The sequence below is a fragment of the Protomyctophum parallelum genome (assembly GCF_964188405.1).
Source record: "Protomyctophum parallelum genome assembly, chromosome: 17".
Taxonomy (NCBI): domain Eukaryota; kingdom Metazoa; phylum Chordata; class Actinopteri; order Myctophiformes; family Myctophidae; genus Protomyctophum; species Protomyctophum parallelum.
Genome location: NC_139719.1, coordinates 25,883,430 through 25,896,439, shown reverse-complemented (window position 1 = coordinate 25,896,439; position 13,010 = coordinate 25,883,430). Strand labels below are relative to the sequence as shown.

General features: G+C 42.6%; 1 protein-coding gene across 8 annotated transcripts in view; it reads right to left on the bottom strand.

Annotated features, from left to right (window-relative positions):
* LOC310874999 (protein sidekick-2-like) overlaps window positions 1–13,010 on the bottom strand; it is a 503,627-nt gene that overhangs the window by 127,199 nt on the left and 363,418 nt on the right. For all 8 annotated transcript variants that reach the window (XM_083787997.1, XM_083788001.1, XM_083787998.1 and 5 more), the window contains exon 5: window positions 3,353–3,486. In XM_083787997.1, the coding sequence (XP_083644123.1) occupies window positions 3,353–3,486 (134 nt within the window). The remainder of the gene's footprint in view (window positions 1–3,352; window positions 3,487–13,010) is intronic.

The window sequence follows — 13,010 nt, the reverse complement described above, 5'->3', positions numbered from 1 at the left end:
GACGTGAAATACGTCGGCCGGCCGGTGCGATGGGTCGGCCGGTCCGTAGGTGCATCGGCCGGTCGTTTGATATGTCGGCCGGTCCGTGATTAGGTCGGCCGGTCCGTGATTACGTCGGCCGGTCCGTGATTACGTCAGCCGGTCCGTGATTAGGTCGGCCGGTCCGTGATTAGGTCGGCCGGTCCGTGATTAGGTCGGCCGGTCCGTGATTAGGTCGGCCGGTCCGTGATTGGGAGGCGGTCCACCCCAGGAGGTTAGACGGGACAATAGTCCGATACGGGAGGGGAGGTGCGTGCGTGCGCCGTGCAGGGGTAAATGTGTCAAGTCACGTGACCACTGGCTGTGCTACGAATATGAATCCCAGTGGAACGTTTCTTTAAGGTAAGCCACGGCTTTCTAATAGTCTAGGGGTCTGTGCAAATGCCTCTCGATTTATTATTTTTATTTTTATTTTTAAAATAATAATAATAATACAACTTTATTTGTATAGCACCTTTCATGACATGAAATGCAGCTCAAAGTGCTTTACGGAACAATGGAGAATAAAAGAAAAGCAAGGCAACGACAAAAAACAAGCAGTAATGCAATACAGTGAGGACATGAAAAAAAAAACTATTAGAAGAGGGGCTGCCTGTCCTTTCTGTCCAACGCATTCTCACTCAAGCTGTCAAAACGGAACGCCGCTGGTGACGGATTTGACCATACGGCGCATGACGTTTCAGGGGTACACTCGAGACATTGCATGAGAGGGGTTCTGTCTCTGTCGGTTTTTTCTTTTGTCCTTATTTTCTTCCCAGATGTTTAAAGTGAGCATTTTACACCGACAGTCCCGAGCACCAAGAGTTATGTGAAAGTGCTGAGTCTCACGAAGTTCTCTGAGAGTTCCCCTCCCCTCCCCTCCCCTCCCCTCCCCTCCCCTCCCCTCCCCTCTCCCTATACCAGGATGGGCTCATGGGAAATGCAGTGTCAGGGACGTGCACTGCAGGAACAGATGCTGCTGCCGCATACAGATACCGACACGCACGCACGCATGTGGAGGATGAGGATCCCTCCCATGTGGCTATTCTAGCATCTAGCCTGTGCGCGCGTGTGCGTGCGTACACATGATAATGCATCTGTGTAGCATGTAAACCCTACAAAGTGGTGAAAAGTCTAACTATATTATTTACTCTGTACTGTATTTAAAGCTGCACTAGGTTTCTTTCCTCTTCTACTATAGAAAGTGTTCTCAAACCTTTCAGACGGGTGGTATAGGCACCGCTCAAAAAGGTCCTAACTGTCATTATATTTGTAACTTTAGAAATGTGCAGACACTTCACTGTATGTTGGGTTGGTTTACTGTTGAGTGAGAAAATAATGTTGCACAATAAGCAGCCATGGAGGTGTGCTTGTGATGCAGTTTCTTTGAGCATTTTGGTACATTTTATTTGTTGTCCAAATGATTTACGTCACGTTTCTGTTTCCGTTTAATATGAACGTTTGTTTATCCTCGCTTTATATGTTTATGTTCACTACTGTAGTTTGACATTTCAATTTTTTTTTACTCAGGTCTTAAATTTTGATTTTGAATGCCTGCAAGAGTGCAGAATTAATCAGTGAGAAAGTTCAACTGACTCGTCTTTGACAGAAAGGAGTGATGATGGCATTTACAAAATTGCCACCCTAAAATGCTGATGTCCTCACAAGTATATTAGACAGGAATACAAACGCTGCATGCCTGATTTAATACTCAGTTGCACGCCGGCATTGCCCGCCGAAAATAGCGATCTACAAGCTCACGACACATTGCAAGCATGTCATTCTCCTTACTAGTATTGTGATACAACGTGCGTATAATGCGTGTCACGGTTGCATCTCAATTATAATCAACTTCAGTGTTTGTGTTGCGTCTTTGTGTTGTGAGCCGCAGGCTCCGTCTGGCTGCCTTCCTATTATTGTCAGGGTGTTAATACGTTAGCTAGGCGACTGACTGACTGACTGACTGACTGACTGACTGACTGACTGACTGACTGACTGACTGACTGACTGGCTGGCTGGCTGGCTGGCTGGCTGGCTGGCTGGCTGGCTGGCTGGCTGGCTGACTGACTGACTGACTGACTGACTGACTGACTGACTGACTGACTGACTGCGTGTCATCATACAGCTACACAGTGGTGGAAAATGTACTCAAATTTTTTACTCATGTAAAAGTATCAATAGTGCAATTTAGAATTTTGGTTACTTTATGCAGACTTTGATTATTATTAAAAAACACACATTGACCACTTCATTGCAGCCATTTGAAAATAGCCAATCTACAAGCTCACAATGCTTGTGAGCTTGTAGATCTGCTATTTTCAAAAGTTTTTGTATTTGTGGACACTTTAAGTCCATTTTGATGCCAATACCATTGCACTTTTACTCAAGTAGAGTTTGAGATCCGGACTTTTAACTGTAACATTTCTATATTGCAGTATTTATGCTTTTAGTTAAGTAAAAAATGTGAGTACTTAAAGTACTCACATTGGGACTGCAGTTCGATACTGAAAAGTGCTTGATAAAGTTAAGCTGGACTCGCACACCGGAAAGCCTTTTTGAACCCTGGTAGCATCAATCACAACAGGCCTTCAGAAGACAGAAGTGCTGTGCAGAGTGCCCCCAGGGCACCTGGAGGCATGTTATCGTAGTTCTAGACAACAGATAAACAGTACCATTCAAAACAGCACGACAGAAAGTCCAGCAGTCGGTGGGGATTTGAGAATGGATAAGTGTCTGTGTGCATTGTGGAAAATCCTCCAGTCCACAAAGAAATAATAATGCTTTGAAATACAACAATTTTCCATTGCATTTTACAGAAGAACTGAGAGCTTTATCTTTAGTATTTAAAAATGTCTTGTATTTTTAGTGTTCTTTTTGTGTTAGTAGCCTACTGTTTCTTTCCATGTACTCTGTCCTTTGAAAGCTTGTGAAAAAATAAAATAAAATAATAATAATACAAAATAATAATAAAAAAGGTTCAACCAAAACTACATAATCGTCTGTCGGGTGGAAACCCGAGCTGTTACTTTACAGGATTGAAATTCAAACGTAGCAGATCTACAAGTTTAAAACTAATTTGCAGATCTGCTTTTTATACTTGTGTGTGACAATGTAGTACGATCAAGTAGAGCATTCATTTACATAACTAAAAGGCTATGCCCGACAGCAACAATATATTTTGGGGATGCATGATGGGAGGCTTGTTTGTATTATATGGTTGTGTCCGTGTGTGCGAACGCATGTGCGTGCGTGCATGCGTGCGTGCACTCACTCTCCACAGACAGGGTGATGTGTTTGTGCGTGCTCGTGCGTGTGTGTGTGTTTGTGCACTCACTCTCCACAGACAGGGTGATGGGCTGGCTGGTCTTGTTCTCTCCGTTCTTGTCGTTGACCGCCTGGACGTAGTAGCGTCCGGCGTCCGGGGCCACGGTGGACAGGATGACCAGAGTGTTGTCCAGGGTGATGGCTCTGAGGGGACACAATTATCCCGTTAAGACCTCGCGCCAGATTCTACAAAATGCAAATCCAAATCCTGACAAACGTATCAGTGGTGCTCAAACGTTTTCATGTCAAGGACCCACAGAATTATATGGATTTGGCTGCGGACCGCCTGCATCTGAAAATATGTTGGTCCAGGGAACACCCCAGAAGCAAGGATTTGAGTTTAAAACGTTTATCTACGTTGTAGATAACAGATCTACAAGCTTGTAGATTTGCTATTTTTCAACAGCTAAAGTGGTTTACAGCTAAGGCAAGATGTGTCCTCAGGTCTAAATGGGTTAACCAATGAACACACTATGTGAGGCCAGTGCTTTTCAACCATTTTCATATCAAAGCCCATTTTTTTTTTTTCCGGCATTCAAGCCACGGACCACCATTTGATGAGATTTAACCTCTCAGACCCAAAACTAAAGAATGTCGTCCATTGATGTATTGATGTGGTAACATAGGAGAGACCATTGCTTCTAAGGTCGGAGCCCACTAGTGGGCTGCGAAGATATTGCACGTGAGTCCCCAAGTAATTGACAAAATATTGAGATTTGAACGATAACTGATAACTACTAACTGTAGCTTTGTATCTTCATGTCACTGGCTTCCATTGACAATGAATGGTATACAGTAGCTTGTAGCTTTGTATGATCATGTCGCTGTCTTCCATTGACAATGAATGGTAGCATTATGTAGCTTTGCATCTTCATGCCGCTGGCTTCCACCGCAGTAGGCAACACAAGACAGATACATTTTGGAGCAAAGAGATACAGCTAAATCTTCAAAAGTAAAAAAATCTAAAATAAAAAGGAGTAAGATAAAGGAAGCTGATTTAAGTCACAGAGGAGACTTAGAGTCTACCCTGGCTGACTGCACTTGGGCCAACCGGGATTTAAAATACTTTGTTTTGTTTCCAAAGATTTCTGCAAAGCCATCTCAGGTCCTGGCGACCTGAAAAAAAGTATAGCAGCACTGGTTACAAACGACAAACCCTGTGCTTTTTTATCATCTGCACTGAACGAACAAAGTTTTGCCTATACCAAGAGTAAAGTAGTAGTAAAGAGTAAAGTACAATACTATAGATCAGCGGAAACTGCACTTCATGACCATTACGATATATGCACACCACAATGCTGTGGGCAATAGTATTCCTCAACCAGTGGCGGATGAAAAAGATACAAAGATGCAAACACAAGCATCACCCTGCTACACAGCATATTTTTAGCTTGAAATCAGATCAACTTTTTTTTTTAGCTTTGTATCTTTCGGCTGTATCTTTGTATCTTCATCTCGCTGGCTTCCATTGAAAATGCATGGTACTGCATCTTTGTATCTGTATAAGGTTGGTGCCTTGCATGCTTTCCTCCGCCATCGGTGTGTGAATGGGTGAATGTAATCCACAATCTATGTGAATCGCCTATCTATATGAAACAACTCACTCAGTAGGATTGTGAGAACGGCATCAAAGATAGCCGGAGTACATTTCAGTAGCCTGGATCAAGTATTCCAAAGACAGGTGCTTTTAAGAAAGCCAAGTGGTAAATGGTGCATTTTATATAGCGCCTTTATCCAAGGCGCTTTACAGAGATTGTGCATTACATTCACCCATTCACACACACATTCATACACCGATGGCAGCGGAAACCATGCAAGGCACCAACTAGCACATCGGGAGCAATTAGGGGTTCAGTGTCTTGCTCAAGGACACTTCGACAGTAACTCTGGGGGAGCCCGGGTTCGAACTGGCAACCTTACGGTTACCATCCAGGCACTCTACCCCTGAGCCACCGCCGCCCCGTGCATTCGTATGGACAACTCTTATCCCCTCAGCTCTTAATACAGGCTGCTCCCTTCTGGCCTCCGCCTAAAGGTCCCAGGGGCCACTAGTAACAGATATAAGTTATCCTAAAGGTCCCAGGGGCCACTAGTAACAGATATAAGTTATCCCTAAAGGTCCCAGGGGCCACTAGTAACAGATATAAGTTATCCTAAAGGTCCCAGGGGCCACTAGTAACAGATATAAGTTATCCCTAAAGGTCCCAGGGGCCACTAGTAACAGATATAAGTTATCCCTAAAGGTCCCAGGGGCCACTAGTAACAGATATAAGTTATCCTAAAGGTCCCAGGGGCCACTAGTAACAGATATAAATTGTCCTTCTAATAGGCCTTAAATGCTGATATGAGGAGGAGGTGACTTTGTCGCTTCTTGTATTTTTAATATACAACTGTTCTTGCAAGTGATGATGAATTCCAATGCTACACTGATAACTTGAACTGACTTCCTGTTTTATGTGTACCCATGTGTCTTTACTGTATTTTATGTGATTTATGTTGTCTGCCTGTTATGATGCTTTGCTGTACAACAAATACCCGTACGCCCTACGGGTCCATTTGGTTTCATTTTACGCTACAAACGACAAACACGTTACAAAATGGAGATAAAAGGTTTCTCCCCGACATAATCAAATTGCTCAACTAATGCAAAAGTACCTCAAAGGACAGTACTTGAGTAAATGTACTTAGCTACTACTAGGAACATTGCAATTGGGAAAGGGGGAGGGACGTGGGCACACACGCACACACACACGCATGTGCACGCACACGCACAGACGCACACACACACACACACACACACACACAGGGACCCCCAAGTTGAGCGGTGCAGATCATTGTGTACTCGTGCACGGCTCATTTGAGCAGGCAACCTGGAATACATTAGGCGTTTATGGACAAAAATCACTTTCTGCCAAATAGCCATTAGTTAGTCACGGGCCACGGGCAGGACAGGGCCACAAAATAGCCAATTAAAAGTTGTTGTTTTTGTCAGTTTTTGTTTTTTTGGCGGCGAGCTATTACTGCTAAAGGTCACACAGCAAGAGCAAAAGCTCCAGAAGGACGGAAGAGAAGACTGTCAATATATGTTCATATCGTAAATCTATAGACTAATGCTGCGTGAAGAGTGTAATTAAAATGTGGATTCAGGTGTGCTGACCGTGTGAGATCAAGTGGAGTGTACACATACAGTAGTAGAATACATTAATGCATGCTGCGTCAGTACCAATTAAGCTAAGGTGAATATTTTGGTTGAGTCACGTCGAAACGATGCAGGGGTCTTCAATGTGTGCGTACATGGACAAACGCTGTCCGTAGGAAATACTTCCATATTTTTAGTACTTTAAGTTCCATATTTTGTTTGTATACTTATAATAATGTTAGGACCACCATAACTGTGAGAGCATACAAATGGTCCATTTGGTTCCATTTGTACACTCTCCGTTACGTGTCTTTCTGGTAATATTATTGTCTGCTCATTTGCATGAATGTGGTAATAATAAAAGAATTACCATTACGTCCACTACAAGCCAGCATGGTGATTACCCCTGGTTCTGATGTTGATCAGACAAACTGCTTATGTTGACAGATACATTTTAGAGCAGAGAGATACAGCTAATCTTCAAAAGTAAAACAATAAATAGAAAGGAGTAAGATAAAATAAGCTGATTAAAGTCACAGAGGAGACACAGAGTCTAGCCTGGCTGTCTTCCTGGCTAGAAAAGAATCGGCCCATGCGGTCCTTTGTTATTGTCCGTCAAAAATGCAATTTCGTTAAAGGAAATCCTCTAACGTGGTAGAGGTCATAGGTTAGCGAAGAGTGCCATTTAGTGTACAACCACTGAAAACACATCATGACGAGAATCTCATCATTGGCACGCAATGAGTTAACTTATACACTGCAAAGGATGACTTACACAACTGTTTTGGCTTTTGTTTCATGTCAGCAAACAGCAGCATCTTTGTGTACACAGGAGTTGCAGTCCCAAAGGAAAACCAACAAGAGGCGATCGCTAAATCACTTCCTGATCCACTCCCTGTTTATTTGTTTTTCAAGGATATGGATTTACTGCATCTCCTGTGTTCTTTTTTATTTTATTTTTATTTATTTTTGCTGCAGTGTTTTTCAGCAAGGCAAAACTCAGGAAAGCAAGGCCCAAATGGAATATATAATTATTTTTCCATGTCGGCGATTGACCAGGGAGCACAGCGTTTCTTGAAAAGTTAAGAAAAAAAAGAAAGCCTTGTAGATCTGCTATTTTCAAAAGATTTTCATAGATTTGAAAATTTGAAATTAGATATTCTGCATGAATAGTACTTAATACGTTTGGTTAAGTACATTTTGATATCAATACTCGTCTTTTACTTAAGTTGTTAACAGAATATTTCTACATTGCCGTACTGATACTTTTACTTAAGTAGAACATGCAAGTATACTTTTTTCCACCACTGCAAGGTTGTGACGATGATGCTCCAGAGAGCCAGAGCCTGTATATCAATCATCCTCCCGTCACATTGTGACATTTTGATACGGGTGCCAGATGCGCAGCTGTTTGTCTCGGTCTGCCGCTGTGCTCTGACGAATCAATCTGAACGCGCTGCGGCTGTGAGTCTGCACCTGAGACGCCGGTGTACAGTTAAGCCTCTCAATATATGAGCACATCATAATTTATACTGGAAATATAGACGGGTTCACTCCCACTACTATACCCCCTGTGTCAGGGCGTTATTTTGCTGTATTGGATTCCCCATAGGCAAATCTTTGAATGCGTCATATAAGAACTGCAAAGTTATATAATGAAGAAAGAAAAAAATCACCCCAGCGGTTTTATTCACATGGATATGAAGCATCAACGGAACTGACGGTAGAAAAATGTACTAGGCTACTTTGTTTTAGCAAGATTTTTTTTTCTCCAAACAAATCAAATTTCAATGCCGAAAAGTAGGGTAACAGTTTTGGACATACAGTAGGCGGTTAGGTTTGTTTCCCTGCCATCTAACCGCCTCTCCCTATAATCCACAGAAGAACCCCCCCCCCCACCAGTTACCCCAAGCTGCTTATAAAGTCAGCAGGGGGTCCTATAGCTGAGTGGCCCCGGGGCCCAGCAGGGAGCCGGAACAGAGGATAGAAAAACATTCACCGGGCACACACAAATGTGCACTCTCATGCAGAGAGGAGGTGAATATGCATGCGCTTAAAATTGCACGCACACGCATGCGACCCCATATGTGGATGTTAAACAAGGTTGTCTGCGGACGCCCAGGGGTCCTTCAGGAGGTTCCAGTAGGGGTCCCCAGCTAAATTCATTAATACATACAATCAGTTAAACTACATTAAAGGAACATTTTATACTTTCGCTTTTGCAAAACATTCCGCTCACAATCTACATTCTACAAGCCAACTTGTGACAGTGACAGTGGTTATAAGTGTGTCTGTGAACTTTTTACAAACGTTGAACCAATGAAAGGTATTAAGGTATTTGCGACTAAAATCATAATATTGGATCTGGTTTTGGACATACCGTCCGCACGGCCAGTAGGCAGTGGGCCGGGCTCAGTCACACCGGGCTCATTTGGGATTCCCGGCACACGGCGGGAACTGAAAACAGCACTGAACGAATGGGCACCTGGCAGACAGGGGGCCCTTGGTGGCGACGGCAGCGACTTATGATCCATGGTAAATATTTAATGTTCCCGCTCGCTCTGTGACATCCTGGACGACCCGCTGCCATGAATTATGGATCCCCTCCGGGCCGCACGGCCGGGGGGGAGGGGGGTTGGGTGGGTCTGGCGACAGGGGTGGACCTGGTGACCTTTTCTAAAACGTAGTGGGGGGAGGTGGGGGAGACTCTCGCTAGGCTAGGCTGTGGGACAGATTGCAGAGCACCAGTGTGTGGACAAGGTCAACCCCCCAGTGGAGTGGTGCTTAGGTCAAAGTAGGCCTATTAGCGTTTCTGTCAGGCACTAACCTCTCCATATTTGAACTTAGCAGATCTACAAACCCAAAACGCGGCACGAATCTACACGTTTCGAGCTTGTCGATCTGCTACTTTGGTTTTCCGTGAATCCTGAAAAGTAACAGTTTTGGACATATGAGGTTTCCACCCGACAGAGACAATCTATATAGCCTACTCCTGATCAAAGGTTACTCAACTGAAAGTTTGTCAGATTTGTACTTGAGTACTAAACTTATTGGAGTTGGCCTACTTGCTTTTATAAATAGATGCATCAAAAGTGCATGCTTTAAAAAAAAAAGAACAATCTAAAAATACCTAATAAATGTATGTATGGCCTTACTGTGATCTTTGGTGCTCCCCAAGGGGGGCCCAGCCTCAGACCACAGACTGGGAAACACTGTTCCTATATACCCTCCCCCCGTCCCCCCCCCCCTCTCCCCGTCCCCTCTCTCTCAGCATCTGTCAATGTGCTTCCTGGGAACGGTGACTTAGCACGTAGCGGGTGTGGCGTTGGGATTTATCAAGCCACAAAGCTGAGAAATTAGGTATGTGTGAGCACGCTCTCCTCTCTCTCTCTCTCTCTCTCCTCTGATGCCAGGCTCACTTCCTGACACTGATTCTAACCCGGGGTGGCATCAGGGCAGGCCGTGAGGTGGGCGGCAGGCGCCAGGCATTAACAAAACTAAAAACTGAAACAAAAAGCGAAATAATTAATATTCATATAGTTAACACTGAAAGAACTCGGGTTCCTCACTAATTATCAATGAATAGATAAAACATCAACATGCCAAATGTCATTTTGAACTTGTCTGCAAAAATACTATGATTTAAATTGGTATCTTTAGTAGTTTGTTCATTGTTTGATCTTCCTGTGTCATTAGTTGTTATGACAGCTTCATTCATCCTTGTATGATGATTGTAGTACTGTTCGCCATCTCTTGTCTTGTCCCACTTTTCTCAATAACATTTTCCTAATCCAAAATACAGCTTTTGATTATGATGAACTTTGATAAAAGGTGCAACTGTTTTGCTCCACGCACACAAAAGTAATTTCAACTTCATGCACTCTTAAATGACATATAAGCATGAGCATTAACAGACCACTTTTCAACCTACGTACCTTCATATAATTGGTCCTCACTAATGTTCATGATAAAATGCAAGTGAGACCACATTTTCATGACAAATGTTGGTCATGAACATGGTGTTTACTAAAATATCTACAAACACGTATTACACAGAAAACCCCCAGAAAAGTGTGTCCTAAACATCATTAAAATAAGATCTGGTTGCAATAGGGCTGAAGAGGCCCTTTTAAAACCTTTTTTTAAAGTGCTTTACATAAAAAAGAGTGAATCAAACAATAAAATGTCAACATCTAAACCACTTGGACAAAAACAAGCAATAAAAAAGATTACAACAACAACAGGAAACCAAATGACACCCGGCGCTATCCTCATTGTGGAGCCTATAGTGTCGCTGTCAGACGGAAAACCTTGTATTTGCATTTCTTAACTTTGTATGTGTTTTTTTAAAGTGATTTTAAAGTGAGTGGTGAAGCTTTACTTCGGAGTACAACAGTATTGCGGGTAGCCGAAAAACATAGCCATACAAGCTCACAACGATGCGAAAGATTGAAGATTGACAATAATTTTTTGAGCTAGTGAAAGCGAATATGGTTAAGTGTGTCGGTGGATGCTGTAAACATTTAACCAAAAAGAGCTTGTGACTAAACAATAACAACTACATGGCATCCATTTGAACACATTTTTTCCCATTTCCTACAGAGTTGTGGTTTTGGACATAGGCTACAAGATTTCCACCCAAACGTGACAATATACAGTACTATATTAAAAATGAACAAACAAACAAATCACTCCATGGTGCCCAGGCTCTAACTGTGAAAAGTGCTGGTGCTGCCAGACTGTTCCCTTCCCTTCGCTGGGAGTGAAGCTCCCAGTCTGCTAGCCAGACTGGAGAGCTCCATATGGCCCAGTGCATGCAAACAATAACACGCCAGCCGCTCACTGCTGCCTGGAAGTATACTCACATTTCTGTCTTTAGTTAAGTAAAAAGTAGCAACACAACAGAAATGCTCTGTTTCATGTACAGTAGTAAGGGTTGTGTATTTAGTATTTTACTGGAATAAAATTAGGCTACAAAAAGTGTATATACACAAATTGTATATACCTACTGTACAGTACCAAAGTGAAATTACTGTAGATCAGCTATTTTTGAATAGACAAAGTATAAATCAGGATTCCAGGGCTTAGGTTGTTAATGTGCTGAATGTATGTGTATGTTTTGTATTAATAATCTAAATCTGCAAAGTAAAAAAAAATGCAGCCGAGTAAAAAGCACAATATATTTGCCTCTGTGGAATAGAAGTGTAGGATAAAAGTATAAAAAACTTGAAATAAAGAAAAACTCAAAGTTGTACTTTGAGTACACTCTCTACTAAAGTACATTAGTTGAGTAAATCTATCCGAGTGCACTGGAATAAAACTGGCCAGCTGTGCAGCTTTAAACACGGACCCCACCTCACATTTTGCCCATAGAGGGAAGCTACTTTCATGTGCAATTACTTCACAGATGCCACTATTTATTTATACCCCGGAGGACGGGCAGAGCATAGTATTGACCGCCGTTGTGACAATGACTGTGTGGCGTGGTCAATCAATAACAATGGTGCTGATGTAAGGTATGTTAACTTGGCAGGGATCGTCGCTGACTGCGCTGACATGCCGACGGCATAATATTTTCATGTGGGCGTTTGCATTTTTTAGGAGAGCACCTTGCGTTTTCAGCTGAAAGGAGATAATTCAAACTAGTACAATGTGCAGGTCTACCGTAAGCCTATACCCAGGGCCTGCAAACTTTGGAGGGTATACAGTCATAGCCACTTGATGGGATGGGAAACATTTAACTCATACATGACTTCAGAGATAATGTGTACCGATTTGTTAGAGGTTTGGACAAAAGTTGTAGCATAACGTGTGTTTTGAAGAAAATTTAAAAAAAAAAAGTATTTCGCACAAAATGGTCTTGAACCGCTGTGTGGTCAATGGTTCATACGTTATAGGCCAACAAGGCCATGTTATGGAGACCATTATGTTGATTTGAGACGTTTGGGGCAGAGTTTTTTTTTTTTTTTTTTAAGATATTTTTTTGCGGCTTACGCCTTTTATTGATTTTTGAAGGGACAGACAGTAGGCTGACAGGAAACGGGAGAGAGATGGGGGGATGACATGCAGTAAAGGCCGTGTCGGGTCCGGGAGTCGAACCCGCGGCACACTGCGACTGGATTACCAGTCCGGTGCCCAGACCGTTACACTACGGCCTGGGCCGGGGCAGAGTTTTTCAATCAGATCGGTCCAACGGTGCCAGAGATTAGCAGATCACATAAGGAAACATGGACGGAGGCGACAGGCGGAAGCGACACGTTGTGAGTTTGTAGATCGACAATTTCTAATAGCCAAATTTTATAGGGCTGAAGTGGTTAATGCATGTTTTGCAAATCTAAAAAGTAACTATTAACTATAACGTTTCCAAATAATTGTAGTTGAGTAAAAATACAATATTGTTGCTGTCCGGAAGAAACCACCTAACTCCATTTTTGAAGTTTTTTTTTTTCATAAATCAATGCCCTTGATTTATTTCTGTGGTTTGGTTAAAAAAATATTGAACCGATGGAAAGTATTAAAACATACTCTA